Source organism: Aspergillus lentulus (genome assembly GCF_001445615.1).
Source record: "Aspergillus lentulus DNA, contig: Alt01, strain: IFM 54703, whole genome shotgun sequence".
NCBI classification, from domain to species: domain Eukaryota; kingdom Fungi; phylum Ascomycota; class Eurotiomycetes; order Eurotiales; family Aspergillaceae; genus Aspergillus; species Aspergillus lentulus.
The window spans coordinates 2,677,518-2,702,242 of record NW_028322123.1 but is presented as its reverse complement, the minus strand read 5'-3'; the positions used below and the strand labels follow the sequence as shown (position 1 = coordinate 2,702,242).

The 24,725-nt window shown below is 45.4% G+C and overlaps 4 protein-coding genes across 4 annotated transcripts; all 4 read left to right on the top strand.

Annotated features, from left to right (window-relative positions):
• las21 (mannose-ethanolamine phosphotransferase LAS21) lies at positions 1-1,917 on the top strand (the record flags this gene model as incomplete). The annotated part of the gene is made up of 5 exons (XM_089599044.1): positions 1-228; positions 296-423; positions 476-846; positions 911-1,477; positions 1,535-1,917. 5 exons carry the CDS (start codon positions 1-3, stop codon positions 1,915-1,917), a joined length of 1,677 nt encoding a protein of 558 aa, XP_089456708.1.
• Positions 1,918-8,448: 6,531 nt separating this feature from the next.
• Positions 8,449-11,206, top strand: ALT_0827 (Rab GTPase-binding exocyst subunit SEC15; the record flags this gene model as incomplete). Its single annotated transcript, XM_033564557.1, has 9 exons — positions 8,449-8,499; positions 8,555-9,547; positions 9,606-9,737; positions 9,810-9,911; positions 9,961-10,070; positions 10,126-10,261; positions 10,314-10,763; positions 10,821-11,071; positions 11,128-11,206. The coding sequence occupies 9 exons, from the start codon at positions 8,449-8,451 to the stop codon at positions 11,204-11,206; spliced, it is 2,304 nt and encodes a 767-aa protein (XP_033420448.1).
• A 6,406-nt stretch (positions 11,207-17,612) lies between these two features.
• Positions 17,613-18,404, top strand: ALT_0826 (mitochondrial 37S ribosomal protein uS10m; the record flags this gene model as incomplete). Its single annotated transcript, XM_033564553.2, has 3 exons — positions 17,613-17,665; positions 17,727-18,151; positions 18,229-18,404. The coding sequence occupies 3 exons, from the start codon at positions 17,613-17,615 to the stop codon at positions 18,402-18,404; spliced, it is 654 nt and encodes a 217-aa protein (XP_033420444.2).
• Positions 18,405-18,742: 338 nt separating this feature from the next.
• On the top strand, positions 18,743-23,263 carry ALT_0825 (putative aspartic-type endopeptidase opsB; the record flags this gene model as incomplete). Its single annotated transcript, XM_033564552.2, has 8 exons — positions 18,743-19,150; positions 19,199-19,279; positions 19,348-19,463; positions 19,513-19,631; positions 19,693-20,123; positions 21,728-21,847; positions 21,903-22,221; positions 22,317-23,263. The coding sequence occupies 8 exons, from the start codon at positions 18,743-18,745 to the stop codon at positions 23,261-23,263; spliced, it is 2,541 nt and encodes an 846-aa protein (XP_033420443.2).
• Positions 23,264-24,725: the final 1,462 nt, after the last annotated feature.

Here is a 24,725-nt window from a genome sequence, read left to right as displayed (position 1 = left end):
ATGCCACGGCTCAAGGCCATGACAACTGGCTCCGTGCCGTCCTTCTTGGACGTGATATTGAACATCGCAGAATCTGATACCTCTTCTACCCTCGCATATCAAGATACATGGCTAGCGCAGATAAAGGCGCAGGGAGGTCAGCTTGTCATGTACGGGGATGACACTTGGATCAAGCTATTTCCCGGAATCTTTGATAGGTCGGATGGGACTACGAGTTTCTTCGTATCGGTCAGTCATAACCAATGAGCGAGCAGAAGAAACACAAACGGGTCAAATAATTAATAGACACCTACAGGATTTCACTGAAGTAGATCACAATGTTACTCGCCATGTCCCGCGGGAGCTATCAGAGCGCGATTGGTCGGCCTTCATAATGCACTTTTTGGGATTGGACCATATTGGTCACAAAGCTGGCCCTAAGAGGTGAGACATTCGACTTTCACTTCGTTTTCCGAGTTGTGTCCTAATATCGCAGTCGACATATGATGACAAAGCAACGAGAGATGGACTCGATCGTTGCTCTGATTTATGCCGCAATGGAGGAACAGGAATATCTTCAATCGACCCTGTTTGTTCTGTGCGGAGATCATGGCATGAACGATGCCGGGAATCATGGTGGCTCGTCACCAGGAGAAACCTCGCCCGCCTTGCTTTTCATTTCACCGAAGTTTCAGACTAAAAGACGCCCCGAAGACAGTCCGGTTGAAGCATTTAGCGACTTGCAATACTATCGGACTGTCGAGCAGATGGACATCACGCCGACTCTGGCAGGGCTCTTGGGTTTACCTATTCCGCTGAATAGTCTCGGCATTTTCATACCAGAGTTTCTAATGATGTGGAATAATGGTAATGTCGTCAATTCCTTTCGTCGTAACGTATTCCAAACTGACATGTTGCCTCTTGGCTCTAGATGCTCACAGAATTGATATCCTGCTTCGAAACGCCAAGCAGATGCTTAACGCAATGAAGGGGACCTTTCCCGATCTAGATCTTGAAGCAACTACCCCTCCTCACGGCTGCGACAAGCAGTTGCCAACAGGTCCTGCCAAAGTTCAGTGTGCCTGGTTTCAAGCACTACAATTGGTCCACGGACTGGGGCGTAATAGAACAAATCTGCCAGATGTCGAATCGGCTCTGCTCAAGGTTCTAAGATCTGCCCAGGAAGTGATGAGCAGCACTGCCAGTAAATACAATACAACAAGACTTTATTTGGGCTTGTTCGTCGCGGCTCTTGCCGTCTTACTCTCCTTTTTTTCAGCATATGGATTGGTCCGGAAGTCCAGCGATGCTGTGACGTTTCTCATGTTGAGCATCATAAGCTACAGTGGTATGATGTTTGCCAGCAGCTACGTGGAGGAAGAGCAACAATTCTGGTATTGGGTCATCACGGCATGGGCTGTCTATTTGCACATAAAATCACTCCGCCCATGGTATGGCTCGAAAGATGCTCAGTTCTCGTTCTCACCAATTGCAAGATGTATGACAGTTGGGCTGGCCATCTCTTATCGGATTCTCAGACGCTGGAATCAAACAGGCCAAAAATTTGCTGCTGAGCCAGATATTGCGCGAAATTTGTTTCCTCGGCATCAGAACATCTTGTGGGCCTTGATTATACTGACTTACTTTGATACATGCATACGCCTTTGCCTCAATTCGCCCCCGAGTAATATCTGGCGTTCTGCAGCTATACTGACGACAATAGCGGCCTTCTTTTTCAAGCTGGTTTTCGTGGCGTCCGACTCACCCGAGCTTCTTGACGAGTCCCTCCTGTCGCCCATACAGAAAAGCCTTGAAGAGATGCCACTGATTCTACCCGCAAGGCTCGTCTTCTGTGGAATTGCCCTACTAGTAGTGACATCGTTCTGTATGATGAATGCCACGCAGAAACGATCTTCTTTAACAGGAGGCGAGTGTTGACTAATTACTGCCGCGTGGGGTTTTACTGACAAACATTAGTGATTCCGCTGGGCACTATATTTCATGAAAGCCTGACCCTCTTCTTGATAACGCAGTCAAAAGCGGTTAATATCCCGGTCTTTTTGATGTTTCGACTACAGGCTATAATTCTTGATTCTCTGAAAATGAGCGCTACTGAAGTGACCATTACGTCCTTGCTTTCACAGAATATGACCTTTTTTGCATTTGGAGGTTCGAATGCAATATCTTCTGTCGATCTTTCCAACGCATACAACGGGATTGGCAGTTATAGTGTTGTGTTGGTGGGAGTCTTGACATTCATAAGCAATTGGGCTGGGCCCATATGGTGGGCATCCGCTGCTCGACTTCTCTACTCAAATCCAACCTTTGCGGAGAGATACGGTCATAGAACCCTCCTAACCTTCCATGCTGCAATGTCTTTGATGTCCGTCATGGCGGCTTGTACAATGTTACGGACACATCTTTTCATCTGGACAGTCTTCTCACCAAAATATCTCTATACATTGGCGTGGACTATTCTCAACCATCTATTTATCAATTTACCGGCTACAGCGAACATGTCGCAAGTTTTGAACTGGCAATGATGCGTTTCATTCAGTTGCTTGTCGTTAACCGAGTTGCTATGAGGATACAAATTGGGCATACTTTATTCTTAACTGATACATTCCGAATTTGGATGGTCCGCAAGTACTTGAATGATATCTGGCTCTAAGCAGCCAGCATGATCACAGGACCCCATTGAAAAGATCATCGATGGCGTTCTTCTTCCTCTTTTTCTGGCCCGAAGGTTTCACAGCGACAGTGGCAGTTTCTCTTGCTTCCTTCTGGTGCCTATTCGGTTCTTCTAAACCATCTTGCTTGTCAGACTGAGAGCCTGGAACAGGGATAAAAGACTCGCTCAGCCGAGAAACAACTTCTCCCACATCCTCCTGTTGCAAATTCTTAAGGCAAGTCGACGGCCGAAAAGCCATTTTATTTCGATGGAAGGAGTTCATCTCCATATCTATTCCTGTCGCTTTAGTTAAACGAGCAAGCGCAGCTACTAGCACTGTGCCTATTGTAGAAAACTGGCCGTCGGCTATGACTGTCGAGAATGCTCTGATACATGTTTAGTCATTGAAAAATAATCAAGGTATCAGAAAGCAATGGCAGCGTGATAGACCTTGATAGCGTGACTTACAGGTAACATTGTGGAATGACATGCAAAGCCAGGTGCTCTTTATATAGGCGAACAGTATGGAAGGCATCGGTCTCCAATGACTTAGCGAGTTTCAGAGTGATGCGTTTCAAGATAGACAACCATTTCCACCATTTCGTGTTTCCGTGCTGATTCTTATTTCGGTGGAAAACTAAATGAAGCAGTGAATGTAAAGCTATGATTTCTTTGACATCCATTCCTTCTTTAGAGTACTCTGATGGCAACGAGAGGCTCATGAATCTTGAAGAATAATGCTAACTAGAAAGCTCTTGTGCGGAACATACTATGACCGGCTTTTCAAATCCATTGCATGAGGGCTTCTCATTAGGAACGAGACGATGCCGGGAACGGGCGTGATGCAGGTAAAGAACCAAATGGAGAGGATGAAAGCAAGCAAGTAGTAAAGAAAGAGAAAAGAAATACAAGATGAAAAAAAGGAGAGAGAGAGAAAAGTATCAAGAAAATAGAATAATGATGAAGAGAATCTACGCCATGGTTTCGATACCCTTTGTAGACCAGCTTAGTATTTTATTTTCTAAAAGTGAACTCAACCTGCTAGCTAGATAAGGAATAGTACTTCACCCACACCCGGAAAATCATGCTCTCATCACGAAGTTGATCGACGACATCGAGCAACCAACACGCATACGGTTTGCAGAAAATTAATGCCGTTCATGCAAGCAACTAAATGCGATCAGGTAGGCTATTTGTCCTTTCAGATGGAGACAGTCTACAAATGAAGACAAATCAAGAAAAAGGGCAAGTCATGAATTGATCACTTTAATCTCTCCTAGAGATGGAGAAAAGAAAAGGGAATTAAAGGAGCAGACATAATTTTGATCATTATTTCAGAATAGACACCTGGAGGAAAGACACCTAAATCTCACAGAGATGGGCTTCCAAATGGAGATGAACCCAACATTGGACTCGAACTGAGACCCCATATTGCGTGCCAACCAGGGCATTGAATGGTTCTCTCCTGTGAATCAGACAAGTCGGTCATCTCATTCTCCGAGTGTCTGCCGTACTCGGCACAAGAAGTTAGTGGGGTAAGACGAGTTCATGAAGGGTCCTGCATCGCCAGCGAGGTCAAGTCCCAATCGACACTTTTTTCGCAAGTATTGTCTCGCGATTTCAATCAATTATTTTCCTGGACTTCAGGGCCCAGAGGCACGCTCGAAGAACGGTTGCTTTCTGGGGCGATATTTGCACTAGGATGTTCTTGGACCACGCGCAGAGATCGTCGGATCGTACCATATGGTTGATGTAGGATAAGTGCAGGGAGCACTTCTCAGGCCATCATTGACACCGAAGGGATGTGAAGCAACTGTCTGGACATATACGATCTCTCGTTCAGCAGCGGTAGTCCCACGATCGAATTGTGAACGGCGTCGACGTTGTTCGTCCCTATATTGCTGTCCGACACGTGGTGCGAACAATCCTGGTGAGATGATTTGTTAGCAAACCGTCATATTGTCCTAGAGATATATGAACTTACCAATATGTTCAGCATTTTCGATGCTGCGACGCATTTTCGAAGGATTGTCTGGTCCGGGAAAACGATCTTCTGTGCCAGCAAGAGGCCCAGTGCCGGTGTGGAAAATCTACACTCTCTATTAGTTTTCGCGTTATCTAGCTTCATGTTGATTATGCCGCGCTAACCTTTGGACGGAACGATGGATGTTCCAACATGACCGAACTATTTCGGAATTTCTGTATAAGGCAATCTTTGCCCTGAATCGCTGTATTCAGGAGTCAGAATACCCAACCTCGTTGTTCAACAGGTGGCACGTACTAGCATACGAAACTTCCGCGACTTTGTCACTGTTAAAGCAGTTCCTAATTGATGGTCAGCGTATGTTAACAGAGAGGGTAGAGGGGTCTCGTACCAGGAACGCCCGGCTCGCGTTTTGACAAACTATTGTTTATTCAGTAAAATGGGTGGCTAGAAGGCGACGGGGGAGAGGGAGGGGAGAAGTCCTGACATCGATTATATCAATCGGCTGGCAATTTGTTAGACATTTTTTAAGGGATAGGGGCCAAACTGTTCCATATGACTTACGTCTTCGAAATTGATAAAAGCATATCCGACGCTGGGAATAATGTGAGTATGATCAAGAAGCTGTGCATGGGTAAAGTAATTGACTCACTTGCAGTTGTTCGCAAAGTCTAGAAGGCTGGAAGTTAGCTTCATCTTGAAATCAAACCAAGAGTGCTCCTTCTTACCAATACGCAAATACATGAAGTCATACTTCCCGTGGCTGGTCTCGTCAACGATCGCCTTGAGCATAGTCTAAGCATGTTAGATGCCATGCCGCTCCGTTGACAAGCGTTGGACTTACTTGATCAATTTTATTCGGGATATTGCGGAGCATGATCTGAAAATTTAGCAGGTCAGTCCCTGGACGATGGCAGCATGACCAGTCATACATACAGTTGTTCTGACATCTAAGCCAAGGCGAATTCTTTCGATATCAACGGCATTTTGGCTAATGACACGGGCATCAGGATAACGACTGATCTCGCGCCGAGGCGAGTGCAAGTTTTTCTCTCCTGCCCTGGACATCCAATCCATAAGACCGGCGTGCTCTCCTGAAGGCACAGTGGAGCGGCCAGTGGGGCTAAGCTCCATATAAGGCGTTCTGAACGGGCGTGTTGGGGCAGAGGGTGAGCTTCTGTGGTATGAAGTACCATAGCGTGAGCCTCCGTCCTTCACTGGAGATGGGCTCGGCAGAACATTGAATGGCCTGTCTTCGGTGACGTCGGGCTTGAACAGAGCAATCTCCAGAATACAATCCTTTGTCAAATGATGTATCAGTATTCTCAGACATGCAACTAAGCTGACCGTGGGGAAATCGTAATGTGAAAAGCAACTTGATACGAAATGTTTCACTTACATCAACTGTGGTGCCATTCAGTGTCACCATTGCATTATCAGCATCACGCGTGTTATGAAACTCGAGGTGGAACTCGCTGACATTGTCCTGTCCCCTGGGAAGTAGATCGAATGCCTTGAGGTCCCCAAACGTCGTTGCAAGTGCTTGGAGGGAGCGCGCTACAGTATGCGAATTGAAAGTGGGGTTTCGGCTGTCGTAGTACACAGACACAAGCAAATGCCCTTCATAATCTGATGTCTGTTGGAGAAGAGATGGTTCGGAATGCTGCACATATTCCTTCGCAGTAAGTGGAAAAACACGCCATTCAGGTCGAAGAAGGCGAACCTTCTCGATTGCCTTTTTCGCCTCACGACTGTCTGCAAATGCAACATACACTTTGCCCAAGGAGCTGAGTTCATTAAGGACTGGTCCTCTGAGAGTTGCAAACTCGCGACGCTTTTGCAGAGTTAGCATTCTACTACATGAGCAGCTAATTCGAAAACTTACATTGAAGAAGCCAGCCAAAGACATGAAGTTAAGACTGGCCGGAACATTTTCAATAACAAATGCGCGGCTACGTCTGTCGTCGTCAAAATGTCCGGCGGAAATGCCAGTTGGGCAGCCTTTTTGAGCGATTGGAGCACGGCCAATAGGCCCATAATTCGGTAGGCCCTGCTCATATACTCCCCCCGGTCCGTTTCTGGCTCCGCGGAATTCAACATTAGCTTGAGCGTTCAAGGAGCCGATATTCGAACGGCCGCGAAGTTGGATATCACTGGCAGTACTGCCGGCTATTCCAATAGGGGTGAAGCTTGCTGCGGTTGGGGACAGCTGCACGCGATTAGATGTGTTTAGCGGCACCAGAAATGGATCGGCTGGGTGCCTAAGCAGTGTTAACAGAGAAGTATATTCGTCTCATAGTGCACTTACACTGTGTACAGCCTGCGGAATCCGGCGTCGCCGAGGGAGGTAGCAACACTGGTTTCAGGACGCCCTTTAGATCGTACATCCTCGGGTGAGAAGGATGTAAGCTTGGTATCGGGGGATCCATTGGGCGAGATTCCATCGTTCGTCGAACAGGGACTGCTCAACCCACGAGAGGAGTTGTTGGCCCTCATTACAAGAGAACGAACTGGCGTCTTGTCAGGGAACAATATCAAGCTACTGAGCCTTCAGCAATAGTATGACTGCCGTTTCTGAAGTCAATAAGCAATTTGCGAAGTGTATTAAAGATATTTGCAATTGCACCTCAAGAAGGGAAGGGGTAGGAATCGAAAGAAGTGGCACTTGTCTCAAACATTAGAAGAGCATGGGGAAAAGGCCTGACTTTGCAAGTTTTGAAGAGGAAATGATAAAACTGTTGACAGGGACAGCATGAGAAGATGAGAGCAACGCCCCAGCGACATCAACGGGGCTACTATGTATACAATTTGTCATCGCACATGAGTGATATAATAACAATCAACAGGGTAAACAAGCCCTAAATATATCAATTTCTAAAAGAAAAATGAATATCATATATTGTCTTCTCAGGCCTTACCATTTATGACAGAAATGCTGTTAATGTCAAAGCACCTTTTTAAAGGCGATAGTTTGAGCAGGTTAATAGCTTCAAGAGAAACACAAATATTGCATGATCTGCATCATGTTTAGGGTGTATAAGAAATGATAGCGCCTAGAAAAAGAGTAAGTAAAAGGGGTGGTCATGTTGGAGCCTACTTATTACTCTTATAGAAAGTAATTCTGACTAGTATTTCATGGTATATTAACCCAACCCAACTAATGAAGCTAATTAGTTATATGTAGGACTATATATCTTTTCAAAGACACCTACTTGGCCATACATGATGCTGGTGCACTTGCCCAAGGCAGGCTGGTTTTCATTTTCTTTCTTTGATGCTCTTAAACCCATCGCACTCGATAGACGGCTACCCTCTTCTGTACTCCAGTAAAATAAGTCTGGAGACCAGGATCATACAGATAGAACCAGCGAAGTGAGGAGTTCATAGCTAGTTCGTAGACTGAGGATGTTCAGTTGTTCACTCCATACTTTCGACATATTCATGTATATATTGTTAGCATTGTTGTTGTTTTAGGGTTAAAGTAAAGTAATCCTAAATAGTTAGTGCTTGTGACAAGCGCACGGACCATGACAAGAATGGAGCTCCTTTCCTTTATCCTGACGTAGGCCCTTAGCCAGCTTTCTACTGTAGAGGTAAAGATAAGATACAAAAGTTCATAGCACATGCAAAAAACCATCTTGGTCATCTACGTGCCTGCACACTGCTTACAAAGCATCAACATAAATTTGCCTTTTCGTGCTTTATACCTGATACAGGGCACCCGTGCTGCTCGCCTATATTAGCAACCGACCATCCTTACACGACCTTACTTGACGATCAAGGCTGCGCAGACGAGGATATTGATACATGGGATATGCCGTCAATGGTTTCTTCGCGTAGTGAACCATCACATGTGCTGAATTCAGTTAGTTCAAAGTAGCATGCGTCCCATATCCAAGCGCTAATTCCATGCATCATAGATCATCATCTCTCCATCGGACACGGACTATATTGATCAATTGATCCCCTCAATCAGGGAGTATAGCGTCGGCAATCGAACGTCTCAATTATTGCAGTCCCTGTCCAAGTTCGCCAGCGATAAAGAAGCCGAAATAGAAACGATATGCAACACAAACCATCAGGAATTTGTATCTTCAATCAATCACCTTCTGCGTATCAGAGAAGGAACAGTGAGCTTGACCGCGGAGATCCTTGACCTGAACCAATCTATCCAAGCTAGCACCGAACGTCTCGCCGAACAAAAGAAGGCTCTGGTAGAGTCGCGCAGTCATCGACAGAATATTGATGAGACGTCTCGCGCCATCCAGGACTGCTTGGAGGTGCTACGCCTGGCTAATCAAGTTCACGATCTGCTAGCCAAGAAAAACCACTATGCGGCTTTACGGGCGCTCGAGGAACTCCAAAATGTGCACCTCAAGGACGTGACCCAATATAAAATCGCCGACATGATTCAGCGCTCAGTACCAGCGACCCAACGAGCGATAGCGGAGGCCGTGCTATCTGACCTGAATACTTGGCTTTACAGAATCCGCGAGATGTCTCAGTTTCTCGGAGAAATAGCTCTTTACCATACAGAATGCCGGAAGACAAGACAAAAGGAGAGGGCAGAGAAACTACCATACCTCAGACATTTCAAACTGAACTCTGCTATTGAGCTGGTGTCGGATGAGCACGAAGAATATGATTTACTACAGAATGAGGAACTGCAGGTTGACTTCACCCCCCTGTTTGAGTGTTTACACATCCATCAATCACTGGGGCAGATGGACAAGTTTCGGACGGAATACGCTAATACCCGTCGCCGACAAAAAGAGCTTCTAATTCCCTCTTCAATAACTTTGGTTGACGAGGACGGGGCTTGCCTACACAACCTTCTAGAAGAAATGGCAGGCTTTGCCATCGTAGAGCGTGCTACCATGAAGAGAGTGCCAGACTTGAGGTCATCTGTCGACGTAGAGTCACCCTTCTCCTGACCATTTGCTCAGCATGAAGTCTAATGCGTGTGACTAGGTTGATGAGCTCTGGGATTCAATGTGCCAGACTGCTGTGGGCCTCATTTCAAAAGCGCTTCCTGAAGTTGATAATGCTGAGAGTTTGCTCAAAATCAAAAATCTGGTTGCATTATTTATGCAAACAATGAATGTTGGTCCATGACTTCGGAGCTGCCGCTGATGTTTTTGCCCTTCCTCCATTACTGACCACAGCTGGACACAGACATGGGAGTTCTCCGTTGGAAAATTTGACGAATTGCTCTTGACTTTGTTCAAGAGATACGCCGAACTTCTCAAAAAAAGATTCAGTGATGACTTCCAGGAGGTATGCTGCAATATCATGATCAACTTGTCCTTGCTAATTGAATCGTAAGATCGTATCGACGGACGATTATATGCCCATGCCGATACAATCGTTGGATGAGTATGACAAGGTCCTCAATGTCAGCTGGTACAATCCTGAGAAGCCAAGGGAGGAGCAAGTGTATATCCAACAGTCTCGATTGTGAGAATTGCGATCCCTTCACTAACTTCAATAGGTTTCCATGTGTTCTGCCTTTTTCTCAGATGTATCCCTTGTGTTGCATCGACATCCGCAACTTCTTAAACCAGTTTTATTTCTTCGCCAATGAAGATTTCTCGCATCCGCATATGATTGATGATACTCTCAAAGATGTCAGTCACACATGAGCCCGTAAACATAGAAAGTACATTCTGACGGTCACAGGCTTTGGATGAGCTTCTTTCAAACCAAGTTTGCGATACGCTTGTTGAGCGTCTTTCTTCGCAATATCTGGGCCAGATTGTTCAGATCTTAATCAATCTGGAGCATTTTGAATCTGCGTGCCGTGAGCTCGAGGAGCTTCTCGCCGCGGCTCGATCGCAAGGTGCTGCGGGCGGTCCGATATCCTTAAGAGCAACGGAGAAATTCAGAAGCAACAAAAAATCAGCAGAAAAGCGAATTTTTGAGGTCGTCAATTCCAAAATTGATGATCTCATTGAAACTGCAGAGTATGACTGGATGGCACTCACGCCTCCGACAGAGCCCAGCAACTATATGCAAACGCTGACCCGATTTCTGTCCAATATAATGAACTCAACATTGCTCGGTCTCCCAACAGAAATCAAGGAACTCATATACTTCGATGCTCTCAGCCATGCGGCGAACATGATCTTGGTAATACAATATTAATCCCTTGATATAAGAACTGGCTAATCCCCGCTCTCTCGACAGGCACAACCGCTCTCCTCAGACGTAAAAAGCATCAATCCCAATGGAGTGATGGCCCTTGCGAAAGATGTTGAATATCTCTTTCAGTTTGTTGACAGCTTGGGTGTTCCCATTCTTCGGGAGAACCTCGACGAATTGCAACAGACTGTGCATCTAATGCAGGCGGATAATACGGACGAGTTTTACGATATTTCTACGAGAAATAAGAAGTATGGCCGCGTGGATGCTATCAATGGCCCTATCCTCTTAGAAAAGTGCGTCTATCCATGGCCAAATATCCCGGAGGGGCCAGTTACTAATTATATTACAGACTTACACGCACTGTTCAAAGTTCGGGAAAGATTGATAAGTTCACAACACTTTCCTCAAGGTTCGGCAAAAAATCTTGAAACGTTCAAAATTGGGATGTCTCGAGATTTTTCTCACTGACTGACCAAGCCATCTCCCCAACCAACCTCTTACTTCTAGCTTAAATTAAATTAGGGCTCGGAGTCGATGTTAAGCATACTGGGAACCACTTTTTCTGATTCCATTTGGAAACTGCATGGTAGTGATAGGCACAAGATCCATCTTAATACTAGTAACAAAAATAAATGAGCACGGCGCCGTGACAATGAACTTCCAATATACTTGTTAACCTGTCCATGAAGACTGAACCTCTGCAAATAATCACTTTCGAAATGAACACGGTTAGCTGAATGGCGTACCGAAATGCCGCACAGCGGACTTCAAAAACGTTAAGTAGAGTTTTGGCATACCTGCTGTGGCGGAAGATGTGGGTAAGGATTGTACATTCCTTCAAAGATTTGGGATTGCGGCTGTCCATACGCGGCCGTTGGATCCGACTGAACGGCTCCCCCGTACATCGTTGGCTGTCGATATTCTTGGTCTTGTCCAATGCCATGCTGCCCCAGAGAACCGTAATCTGGGGGCCCCATATGGTGCGGAGGATGTTGAACACCATGTTGAGAAGGCGGCAGTTGGGCACCTGTCGCAGTAGAGGAACCTGCAGCACCTGCGGTTGTCTGGCTCGATCGTTTCGCATGCGATGTTGCTTCTTCACGAGGCACTATGTCGATGAGGAAATCAAACATATCAGATTTGGATAAGGCCGCTGCGATATCTGATCTTTGCAACGTGCGTCGCTTGTTATCCTCAGCATGTATCCAAGCCCGCATAGTGAGTTCTGTAATGAAGATATCGCAGCCTTTCGCAAATAATATAGGCGCTTCGGCGGATATCATCTTGACCTCAGGATCTGCCTTCATGACCTTTTTTATACGGGCCAGTGGCAATTGGTGAATTTTGTAGTCATGATTGTCCGATTCGAGATGGTTGATAATGTGTTGCCAGTAGGTCGTTAGTATGTCGCGGGCTGTGCCTTGTAGCCCTTGATTGACCTTTCCAATCATCAGTATAATGAAAATCACTAGGTTTGGTTACTTGCATTCGCCCATGTTCCCGTATAAAGCTCAGCGACGGGGGCATACCCCTGCGCTGAAAGCTGTCATATTGCAAGTCAGTTTCTATCACGAGCTAGATAATGGTTGTGCTGATCCGAGTCCACCATACCGCAGCACTGGCACCTACAACAACGAATTAATTTCGACATTTGATGAGATGTTGAGAACATAGGATCTCTATGGACAGATACTACTCACCATAATGTCCGCCGTTCCTGGTGTCATAAACTGGCTGCTGTCTACCTTGCTGCTGTCCGGTACTCTGCGAAGACTGTTCCATGTCTGAGATTTTCTGGCAACGACGAATAAACCGAAGCGGCAAGTACAGAAAATGAAGTACTTCAACACGTTGAGATAACAGTGGGTGTATCGCGAAGGTTTCTCCCAAAGGCGTTGCTGGGTGACTGACGGTGCGACGCGGTAGGCGGTTCCGATTCCTGTGAATATAATTTATCAAAACAGCAAACGTCAAGTTTCTTCGCCGTGTCCGAGATGCAGAATAGTATTGCGATAGATTGCGAACTGTCGAAATGTTACTACTTGGGTTGCTACAAAGATGTCGACGTCAAAGGAGCGCGCTGAAACAGGCGCCAAGCATTACGCACCGTACCTATGTACCTACCGACAGGTAAGGTATGCACTATGTGTGCTGTTTTACTGTCTACAGTCTAGGTAGGGTCCACGCTCCACTAACTTGGACCTCGATGGATCAATAACAAACTGAACATGATAAAGACACATATCACCATGCAAGATTACTGCGACAAAACTCAATTCTGAGCTGTTTGAACATTTCAGCCAGATACAATTGAGGGGTAAGCGGTGTCTTCGCTCAAAGGCAACAGGTGATGCCGTGGAGACGAGTTGGTTACCCCTAGTCTCATATCTTTCTCATTGATGTGTCTGTAATTATGGTCCAATATATTTGCCTGCAGTTTGAGGATGAGATCTGATACCAATCTTATGTTCTTCCGTCCTATAATAGCCCTCTCTTGCTGGTTTGCCCAACCACCTACAGCTACCTTTTAAGTTGTGCGGCCTCCGCCGGTATCGAAGGTCATTAATAACGTTACATGGGGTACGGTACCTTAAGATGAGGGCAAGACTAAGGTACCCTACACAAGATGAGTTTAGATTCTTGATAGTGTATGGAGTACTTTAGATATGGAGTAGAGTTTGCATCTCTATTGCCGGAATAATTTAGAGTGACTGCTTCCTATTAATGGATCAAGAACAAAACCAAATTGTACGTGTATGTGTATGATAAATCCATACGCTTTAGATCCATATCTAAAAGAGCAGTCGCCTGAGATACTGGCATGGAGTGCTGGAGACATGTTTAAATAAGTACTTGGATCGGGCCGTCAGTCAGAATGTTTATGATGACTAATAGCCTTGGATCACGGGATTTAACTATCCCCAACACAGCTAAATAGGACTCGGATTTTCCACCATAAATTCTTTCTAAAATCTTTCCTCACTGCTTTGCTTTATCTCCTCTTCACCACGTTCCCACGAATATGCAAGTAGAAGCATGTGGTAAAGTTGCACTGCAATCTCTTGAAGAGGGTGGCTTGAATGATCAAGATATTGAGCAGCTGCTTCTTGAGGCTGAGTCTCGATTGCAAACATGTAAAGTTCAGCCGACGAGCACTCCGCAGGACCAAGCCATTGGCCAATCTGGAAAGCCCTTGTTGAAGTAAGAGTCTTCCTTATCACTCAAGGTCAATTGAGTTGTTGCTGATGGTGTGGTTATTGCAGCATTCCGAAGTTAACAACGGACTCCTCATTACAATCTTATATTGCGCAGCGAGACGATGTTGCCTTGGCTGATACGAAACGCATCATCGATCCGCTGCAAATGAGTTTATCTAATAAGAGCTTGTCCACTCTTAAGACCCAGCAGGCTTCTGTCAACTCCTCAACACATAAGGTAAGATTCTTGATTGTCTTGTCCCGCCGTTTCTCTATACATGCTATGAGGAAAATTTCCCACTGCGTAAGCCCTTGATGCAGCTTCAACAGTCCGTATTGGGCTGCGCTGCGCCAATGAGAGCAAAATTTTCATAGTTACTCTGAGCATAATCTCCTCACATGAGCTCGCCTTGTGATCTATTGATGTTTCTTTGCTAATGTCTTTACAGGAAAAGCCAACCGCCGGTGCCGATTGGTTCCATCTTCCAAAGACAGAATTGACAACAGAGCTCAAAAGAGATCTTCAACTCATCAGGATGCGTTCTGTGTTAGATCCCAAGAGGCATTACAAGAAAGAAGGCGGCAAGGCACAGCCTCCAAAATATTCTCAGTTGGGAACAATCATCGAGGGTCCAACGGAATTCTTCAGCGGTCGCATTGCCAAGAAAGACCGCAAGAAGACCTTCGTTGAAGATGCCTTAGCTTTGGAATCGGAAACTAAACGCTTTGCTTCCAAATACAGGGAGATTCAAAAATCGAAGCAAAGCGGCAAAAGATCATTCTACAGTAACCTTCGTGCGAAAAGAAACCGTCAAAAAAAATAAGACAAATTTCGCAAATGTTGAAGGATATAAATTCAGTGAAGGGTTCGATACAAACGGTCGAGTTATTCTGCTGACTTGCTATTTCCTAGCCACTTCTGAGGGGTCTTGTCATGACGATCGTCTCAGAAAGTTGCTCTTGCCCAATCGTGGCATTTGCTTCTTGAGGCAGACTGAATCGTCGATCCACTCACAGAGTGGACACTATCGGCCCCCATGGACATTTGATATGGCCCTCACGACGAGTTTCTGCTACCCTATCAATACCAATCCATACATATTAGCCGCTCAATGCGGAGGCTTACCTGCATATCGATGGCTGCTGTGCGGCCAGCTTCGAGGACTTCTTCGTGGTTTGCCTTGCCTTCTTGCAATATGGAATCCAGCTCCCTCACGTCCTTAGCTTGAAGAAGATGATCATCTCCTCGGGGAACTGGAGAGAGGACCGCATTATTGGTTACCAAGCTGAACGCCAGTACCCTAATGCCGCAGTGCCTCGCGACGATTATTTCTGGTACGGTTGACATGCCAACCAGATCAGCCCCAACTTGGCGAAGCATACGACACTCGGCTCGAGTTTCGTAACTGCGAATGATTAGTGTATGGCTGCATACGAATTTATGGTCCTGGAGAATAGTTACTCACCTAGGACCCGCAACAAAGGCATACACACCCTCGTGTAGTCTTCGTTTACTGTTTTCGCTCATCACTGCTTTCCATGCCTGGTGTGCATGACGACGGAGCTCGAGATCGTATGCGTCAGACAGAGGAGGGAATCTGGGTCCGAATTCCTCCGGGTTTGGCCCTCGCAGGGGATGTGTTCCTGCGAATCCTGCAGGGAAGATGTGCTGCAATTTTTTCGACAGTGTCAGTATGCCTAGCTTGCAGCATCCTTACATGTTTATTAGACATACATCGTTGATGATCACGATGTCTCCAACCGCATATTCGGTATTGAGGCCTCCGGCGGCGTTCGTTACTAATTATTTGTGCGCGATTACTAAATATGTCTCTTATGTCTCGTGCCGGAGAGAGCGCGGGGTTCTCACAAACAATAGTCTCAATTCCAAGAAGCTTAAAAACTCGGATTGGAAATGTCACTTGATGTATTGAGTGACCCTCATAGTAGCTGCATGCGAAATAAAACATTAACGATTTTCAATAATAATGATCAGCGGGGAAATGAAATTGAGGGCTCTCACTGTGCACGGCCCACCATGAGAACAACTGGGATATGGTTGGCAAGTAGTCCAAAGACGAGCTTTCCCGCATGTCCGGGCACTTCAGAGGTCAGAAAACAGCAGGTTGATTTTGAACTTCAAGGCTTCATTTTTACCTGTCAGACAAGGGAAATGGGGTATGGAAGAATATTCAAATTCTGCTCGCGGCTCATCATGGATGGTATTTGCGAGTTCTCCTAAACCGGAGCCACAAATAACTGCAACACGAGGATGTTTTAGAGTTTCAGGTAGACGTTCCTTCAAGAATGAGAAAGCTTCAACAGCCTCTTCGTATAGTGACTTGTTTTTTGGTGCTTCTGGCAACATTCTGTGCTCTGGGTTAGACTAGTCAGTGGAAATGTGAGGTGAGGAAATGAAGTTCCACATTTTCTGTTTAGATGCGTTCAATGCTCAAAAGTATTTTCTAGGTTACCCTAACTATGAAGAGGTAAGCGCCAATCCCAGAGGTATTGTGGATCCCAGAGGGCCAAGGTATTCACTCTCTCCACATACGACAGCCTGTTTTAACCGTGAAATGAGAGGATGTAAGTCCTCATTCTCCTTCATGACTATAAATCAGCTTACTATCTGAACTCCAATCAAGCAGTGGTAACTTGCCTCAGGTGCGATAATACATCACTCAAAACAGAATAGGAATTCAGAATAACAGGTGCTTCTTAGGCTTGGTAATATTAATCTGCTTCACCATCATGTGCTTGCTTCAGCCACTGACTTGAGGACAGGCTAGCTAGGCTATAGGTGTGACCTTATTGCTGCACAATTTCACTACTCTTTCTGTTCTAGGTACATGCGCGCCGCGCAGCCAGATATATCCTCCAAATTCGAGAGTTCGGCAAGTAAAGCTGATAGTTCTTCAAGGATCACAGACTATGCCATAAAAGATAGGATACAATGATCGACTGCAGTTGACGCATGCAATGGTGTAGAATATCTGTCGGTATGGGGCAGGAACAACTATGTGGAAGACAGTGGAGAACATCCACCAGCTGATGTGATGGTAAATTGACTTATAAAGTTTGAATTGCCTGGTGAGCACTCAGCAAACAATAATGATGGACGTAGTTAAGTATAGCAACATGTAAATATTCCGGATAATAATGTCACTTTGGTACTAGATTGAGGGCAGAGTTACCTAAGGTAGACAAGGCGGTCAGCAGAATATCTAATTGACTGGTCCTTCTGCTTTAGTTGTGCCTGGCAGAAAAGCCAAGGTATCTCCGCAACTTCGCAAAAGTTGACAGGATTGTGTCTGTAAGCTACCTATCGGTCATCCTGCCCACATACACTATGTCAATTTCCCTCGGTCCACGTTTTTACTTACGAGCTGCTGGACATCTGAAGGTATTCAGCAGTGATTTCCCTTTTCACAAGTGTGCTCTGTGAAGCTGATCTTACTGAAAAAAGTTCGCCGTATCCGCCTCTCGCAGCATCGCCTCTTCAGCCGAGCTGGACGTCGCAAACTCTAGGCCGTCTGAGTCTCGCAGCGATTCGGTCATAAGCTCAGAATTGTTAGAGATGCCTTTTTCACCTGTTGGATTCATTTCTAGTTGGTAGAGTCCCTGGACTAACAAAACCATGCTCAGATCGAGGAATCCAGCGTCTTCGTCAGATTCAGGTGTCAAAGAATGGTTGGTAATCTAGTTCTCTGCAGGCAATCTGTTCTGCGCCACCATGCTCATCGGTAATCAGGTCAGAGCGCTTGGACAGTGTCGGTCAGAAGGCCCGACTCCCGCGGAGCGTACAAGCGTTGTATCTTCGGCCACTTCGGCGGAAACCTGAATTTGGTCTGCCAGTCTGCGATCTTCAACTCAGGTCTTATAGCGTTCGCAACTTGGAGTTTTTTGCTGATTTTGCTGTGCGCGCTGCATATTACCTGGAACTTCCTGTTTCTGGGCCGGTTCCTCTACCACGGATCGTTGAGCGCTGGACTTTCCCGCGAAGCAATTTCGTTCACAAGAAAAGTCAGGAGAACTTCGAGCGGATAACCCTCCGCCGGTTGATTCAGATCAAAGATGGGCATCCCCAAGCTGTACAGGCATGGCTGGCTTTTTTACGTAAACATGCGTTTTATGGCGTTGGTATGAAAGCAAATGTGTGGGATCATGAAAGCCTCGGTATGGCCTCCTCCCGCTATACTTACTGCCTGACCGGAATGTGTCAAGTCTATATGCTTACGGAGTGTTAAATCTAGATGTGGCCGGGAACATGGATGAAGCACTGCCCGATATCGAGAAGTCGCTTGAACCGTACCTCTCACGTTTCGGTCATCGGGGTGACGGATCAGATCAGAGCGCCGTATTTGATCTTTTAGAAAATGAGCGTTTCACTCATAACAAGAGCCCCTTGACAGACATTCGCAAGGGTTGACCTCATGGTTGTGGTTAGGTTTGGTTTGCCCTCTGCTTATAATTCTCTTAGCATCTCGGTAATCAACCAAACTTTTCTCTGGGGCCATATACACACGCAGCAATTTTATTTAGTCATCAACGAGATATTCAAATCGTAAGGCAGTGTCAGTATACCTGTCATCAGGATCCGGCTTATGTGTAGTACGAGCTCGAAGTATAGATAGTTGAGAAGTAGTATTGATATCACGTGGTTTAAATATTTTGTCGGAGTGCTAAGCATTATATCCTTTCAGAATAGAAAGGCATCACACAAATACGGTTTGCACCAAAATTTCCATCCCGGTCAACAGATTGGATATGCAGGGACCCAATTGCCACAGCAGTCTAGTTCTCGGAGTTCTGCGTGGAGCAAGAAGACCTCGCATTCATCCAGGGAAACCTGTGACGTCGAGAGAAGCTTTCCGCAGATGGAGTAACTCAGAGACGGCGAAATCATCTTCAGCTGCCAATCAGACCATATTCTCTGGGATTCAACCAACCGGCGTACCGCACCTTGGAAATTATCTGGGAGCTTTGCGTGAATGGGTACGGCTACAAAATGCTGCGAAGGAGGGAACAAGATTGTTTTTCTCTATCGTCGACTTGCATGCGTTGACAGTGCCACAAGACGCCTCTCAGCTACGAAATTGGAGAAAAGAGACCTTTGCAACACTCATTGCCGTTGGCTTAGACCCGAATCGCTCAACGATTTTCTACCAGTCCGCCGTATGCAGTATGAATCTAAGTCATAAAGTTTACTGACCATATCGTTAGGTCCATGCGCACGCCGAACTGTTTTGGATTTTGTGCACAATAGCCTCTATGGGATATCTCTCCCGAATGACACAGTGGAAGGTTAATATCCAGATCAAGTGCCAACCAGGTCCAATGGTCAGGAGGAACAGCTAGCTGACGTCGTCCAGAGCAAGCTTCAGTTGCCTGATAACGCAAATCTGGAAGACTCGGCGGCGAGGTCAAGGTTGCGATTGGGGTTGTTCTCATACCCTGTTCTACAAGCGGCGGATATTCTAGTTCATAGGTATGCCGCCCAATCATTGGTGCATTTTCACATTACTGATGTAGATTAGAGCTACTCATGTTCCTGTCGGAGACGATCAAAGGCAGCACCTCGAATTTTCGAGGAACACTGCGAACAGTTTTAATCATGTATATGGGCCCATTTTCCCGTCACCCGAGGCAATTATATGTAAGTGGATTTTGCTTCTTGCGGAAGGGTCCTGTGTTGGGAAATTGACGGCTATCAATAGCGCCTGCTAAGCGGGTTATGTCCCTCAAAGAACCGACATTGAAAATGTCCAAGTCCCATGCCGACGGACGCTCAAGGATCATTCTTACGGATTCGCCCGCAGAAATCTCCAAGAAAATCAATGCTGCGCTCACAGACTCGGAATTGACCATAACATATGACCCAGTGCATCGACCTGGAGTGGCGAATTTAATAGAGATCCTGAGTCACTTCGACGGACGAACTTGCGATGAGATAGCCATGGAATACCGTTCAGCCAGTCTTCGCGCTTTGAAGGAACATCTGGCAAGAACGTTATCCAATCACCTTGAGGGAATAAGGGAGAAGTATCTCTCACTTGTAGGAGATCAGACTGACTACCTTGATTCTATAGCAGAACAGGGTTCTGAAGCCGCGCGGGCCAACGCTGAATTGACAATGAAGCAAGTCAAAGTCGCCATGGGTTTGATTTAGCCCTTCACATACGTTGTCATCGTGCTCTGCCGGGTACGTATGTAGGTTCAGTTAGTCATACTCTGGTGGTCAGTTCATAATGGGTGGCCACTATTGAGAATTACCCACCACTATTGCCTGGCTAGGTACTTCTCAACTGCTGATTATGCAATAAGAGGCATACATATATATGTGTGTATATATATCTGCATGAACATGTGCATAGCTAATTAGATCTCGCTTGGGTTGGTGAAAGAAATGCGATATATGCTTTAGAGAACATCCTGGCCTGTGATTCAATTCACTTCACAACTGTAGAGAGGTACGTCATCTATATTGGCAGGGATACGTCATCCATACTGGATAATGGCTGCTGCCTACAGAGCCAGACTGGTAGGTAGGTTCGTTGCGTGGAGAGCACGAAAGAGGCTCAGATGGAGTCAGAGGGGCAGAAGACAAGTGGTAGCGGCAAGTGGGAGCATTACCAGGAGCATGCAGTGTACTCCGTACATGTCCCTCTTACACATGGTTCCATCGAGAAGCAAAGTGCCTTAAAGGTAGGTACTGCCCAAATGGGTATTCACTTAATAATAGATAGAAACAGACTTCCCCAAACATAAGGGGGGTATTTTGAGGGTACGCAACCACCAGCAATGGGTATTAATATTCAAATATTGCAGCAACTGGACATGCTACGTAACATATTGTTATGTGTTACTGGCAGGGTTGTGCGTATCTGTAGTATTTTTAAAAATCCTAGTCAGAATATGACAGAATATTTAGGCGCACCTTGAACATTGAATAATAACTTCAATGAGCAGTATCGGAACATCAGTTTCCGCATTCCCCGATAGTAGCTGTTTGCGGCGATGGCTGGAGCCCAGGCCTCGTGGGCTAGGCTTCCAGGTTCTTAATCGATCCTACGGAGTACGCCGAATCCTTAAAGTGGGGACTGGATTGCTTATTCAACTGATGATCATCCGGATTATTAGCAGCCCTCCCATTGGAACCATAAATTTACTGAAAGTCTGAAAGCGACCAGGGGCCCACCATTGATGACGACAGCAGCCGACACGCCATGATATTTATGATGCTTGAAATTGGTACCTATCCGGTCCCCCGACTGCGCTGGGTCGACCGAGTGTACTATCCTCGGGCAACTCTGGCCTGAAAAGCTGGGCAAAGCGATGTATGATTTGCTGTTCACCTTATTGTGCTGGTACATGAAGGTGATTGACACATCGTATTTGTCTGCGAGCAATACTGGCAGTATCATATCACAAAGAGTAGGTCACTTCTATCATAGCCATTAGGTCACCCGAGGGGCGCAATACGGGAGTATGTGCCAAGGGAGTCCTAGGCTTTGTAGCCCTCAAGACTACCTTCAGCTGATGTGTGCTATCATCTCAATACCTGCTGATGACTGAGTTTCTACAGCTTCTGCGGCTTTGTACAGTCTGGGCCCAGGCGAACCCCCCCCAACTAGCAACTCTGGCAGTTGGACGAGATAGCATCATAGCGGGCCAATCATGCGGCACATATTCTCTCTCCTTTTTATTGTGTGTCTGACGGTGAAACATGGTGCCTGCTTAACACTGCATCAGAGGGATGTTCCTGCTGTGGTCTCACTGGATATCAAGCGTAGCATTATTTCAGACCCTGTGGCGAGGGACCGAGTTCGGCGGAAAAGAGACAAGACAATCGGCCAAACGCTCGATAACGAGGTGAGTAAAGCACCCCCGGAAGTTGACTTTCTGGTGCATATTTACAGTCACCCAGGAAACTCTGTACTTTTGCAACGTGACTCTCGGCACCCCTGAGCAGGCCTTGCGCCTTGTTCTCGACACTGGGAGTAGCGATTTATGGTGCAACGCGGCTAATTCAACACTGTGCTCGGCTTCGAGCGATTCCTGCAACATATCCGGTTCTTATGACCCTGCTTCCTCATCAACATATGCCTATGTTTCATCTGATTTCAATATTTCATACGCTGATGGGACCGGCGCCGTGGGCGATTATGCAACTGATATATTCCATATTGGAGGGTCAACACTAAAGAACCTGCAATTTGGAATAGGGTACTCGTCTAGTTCTTCAGGTGAGTCGGCCCAGCCTGGGATTGGGCGAATTTCCGCTCCACATGTACCTGCATTGCTTCAGTGTAGGGAACTAATTCTGTCTCCCTTGGTATAGAAGGCGTGCTAGGAATTGGCTATCCATCGAATGAGGTTCAGGTGGGCCGGTACGGCAAAGACGCTTACCCAAACCTTCCGCGAGCAATGGTCGATCAGGGATTGATCAAATCCAACGCCTACAGCCTTTGGTTAAATGACCTTGAATCGAACACGGGATCAATATTATTCGGGGGTGTCAATACAGAAAAGTATCTCGGAGAGCTGCAGACTTTGCCCATACAAAAGGTCAACGGACGATACTCGGAGTTTGTGATCGCATTGACTGGAGTTGCGTTCGACTCGGAGTCGCATCATAAAACTTACTCATCGGATGCCTTACCGGCGGCGGTACTACTCGACTCCGGCAGCTCTTTGACCTATCTTCCTGACTCCATCGTCGAGGACATATATCGTGACCTCAACGTCGCATATGAACCTTCAAGCGGGGTCGGTTACCTGCCATGCAATTTGGCGGGAAACAACATGAATATAACATATACTTTTTCATCTCCGAATATCACGGTTATGATTGACGAACTTCTCCTGGACGCGGGCGACCTTCGTTTTCGGGATGGTGCACGTGCATGTATCTTTGGAATTGTCCCCGCCGGAGACAGTACTGCGGTTCTGGGTGACACATTCTTGCGCAGTGCATATGTCGTATACGACATAGCCAACAACGAGATATCTATCGCCAACACAAACTTCAACTCGACAAAGGACAACATTCTGGAAATTGGCGTTGGAACTGATTCAGTTCCCAGTGCCACCCAGGTTGCTCATCCGGTTACGTCGGTTGTAGCTGATGGCTCCGGGGCAAGAATTGGGGCGCCGACAGGTGCATCTTCAACGACAGTGCCGTCAGTAAGCTCCGCGGGCGCTTTGTCCGCAGGGGTTGTAAGAGCGCAGAAGCAGCATCTGGCCATGGTCTTCACAGCTGTTTGGTTTGCGCTGAATTTGTGGTAACTCTTGCTGATTGTAGATACCCCGCAAGTCAATTTTTCATCATCTTCTTCGATACTTGACACACCTTTCTCCCCAATTCTTGATATTGCTTGTCTCTAATAGTTAGCCTCCGTCCACTTGCCCATCCAATTATCATAGTCTACGGTAGGCTGGTCATTGGGAAGGGATAGGATGGCAGTCAGGAAGCCCACTACTACTTAACCTTGTATCTTATTTTCATTGTTTGAATCCCCTTGGCCCCTCCTAGTGTCTAGGTACTATAGTAGTCCCTAGTTTTCGTCCCTAATTCGCTTCTTATCTTCCTTTCTATAGGAAATTCTCTTCTATTACGGCGGACTGAACGTACAAACTGGCCAATATAAATTTTTACCAATTGATACCTCCAGCCACGCCACTTCCCACACGGCCACACACCACCTAGCTAGTAATCATATGATATAGCTAGCAGGAATTGCCTAAAACAGTAAATGAAATAGGATATAGATATTTAACTAACAGCTTTAATTTTAACTAATCACCAGGTGGGTCTAGTTAGTAAAGCCTGTATAAGATATCTAGGTATCTGGTAGATAATTAAATAATAATTACTAGCATGCCTAGGTAATATATACCTATAATGACCTAACCTTCCCTTATCCTAACTATCTATATTATCTAGGTACCTATACTTCTTAAGTATAAGGGCTACTTACTTAAGGAGATCTAAAGCTATATTATACTCTTCCTATAATTAAATTTATAAGATTAGTATAGCTCTAACTATAATTAGATTATTTAAGGATTCTATATCTTAAAAGTAAAGATAGAATTTTTTCCTTTTTTCTTAGTTTAAGCCTTCTTCTAATTATATCTATAAGTAGTAAGTATTATATACTTAGTCTTCTAATACTAAAGAAGAGTATTAAGAAGATTTATTTTAAAGATAAACTAATCCCCTACTTCTAGGTAATTTATACTAGGGAGTTTCTATAAGACTTAATTCTTCTTAAATATTGTGATATCGACAGCTACTCTGAGGTTTGATATGATCTATGAACATATGGCAGTATCTAGTGATCATTATAACTATGTATATAATTATTTAGATCACTACTCTCCTTTATAGCTTAGGTAGAACTATAAAAGGGGGGCTAGAGCCCTTTAATATTAATATAATATATATAGGGCACCTACAGGCCTACCCCCTACCCTTATATAATTTAAAGACTCTATCTCCTATTATAATAAATATTATCCTATCTAGTAGTATATCTGGATTAAGTAATTACTTAATACCTAATTACTAAGGAGGTTTAAAAGGTTTATTAAAGGATTTAATCTAGACTATAGTATAACTATAATATATAATTATAATACTATTAAGAATACTACTAATAATATAATATTAATAAAAATATTTTATCCTTTTTATTCTTAGACTAGTAGATATATATTAGATTAACTATTTTAACCTCCTTAGATT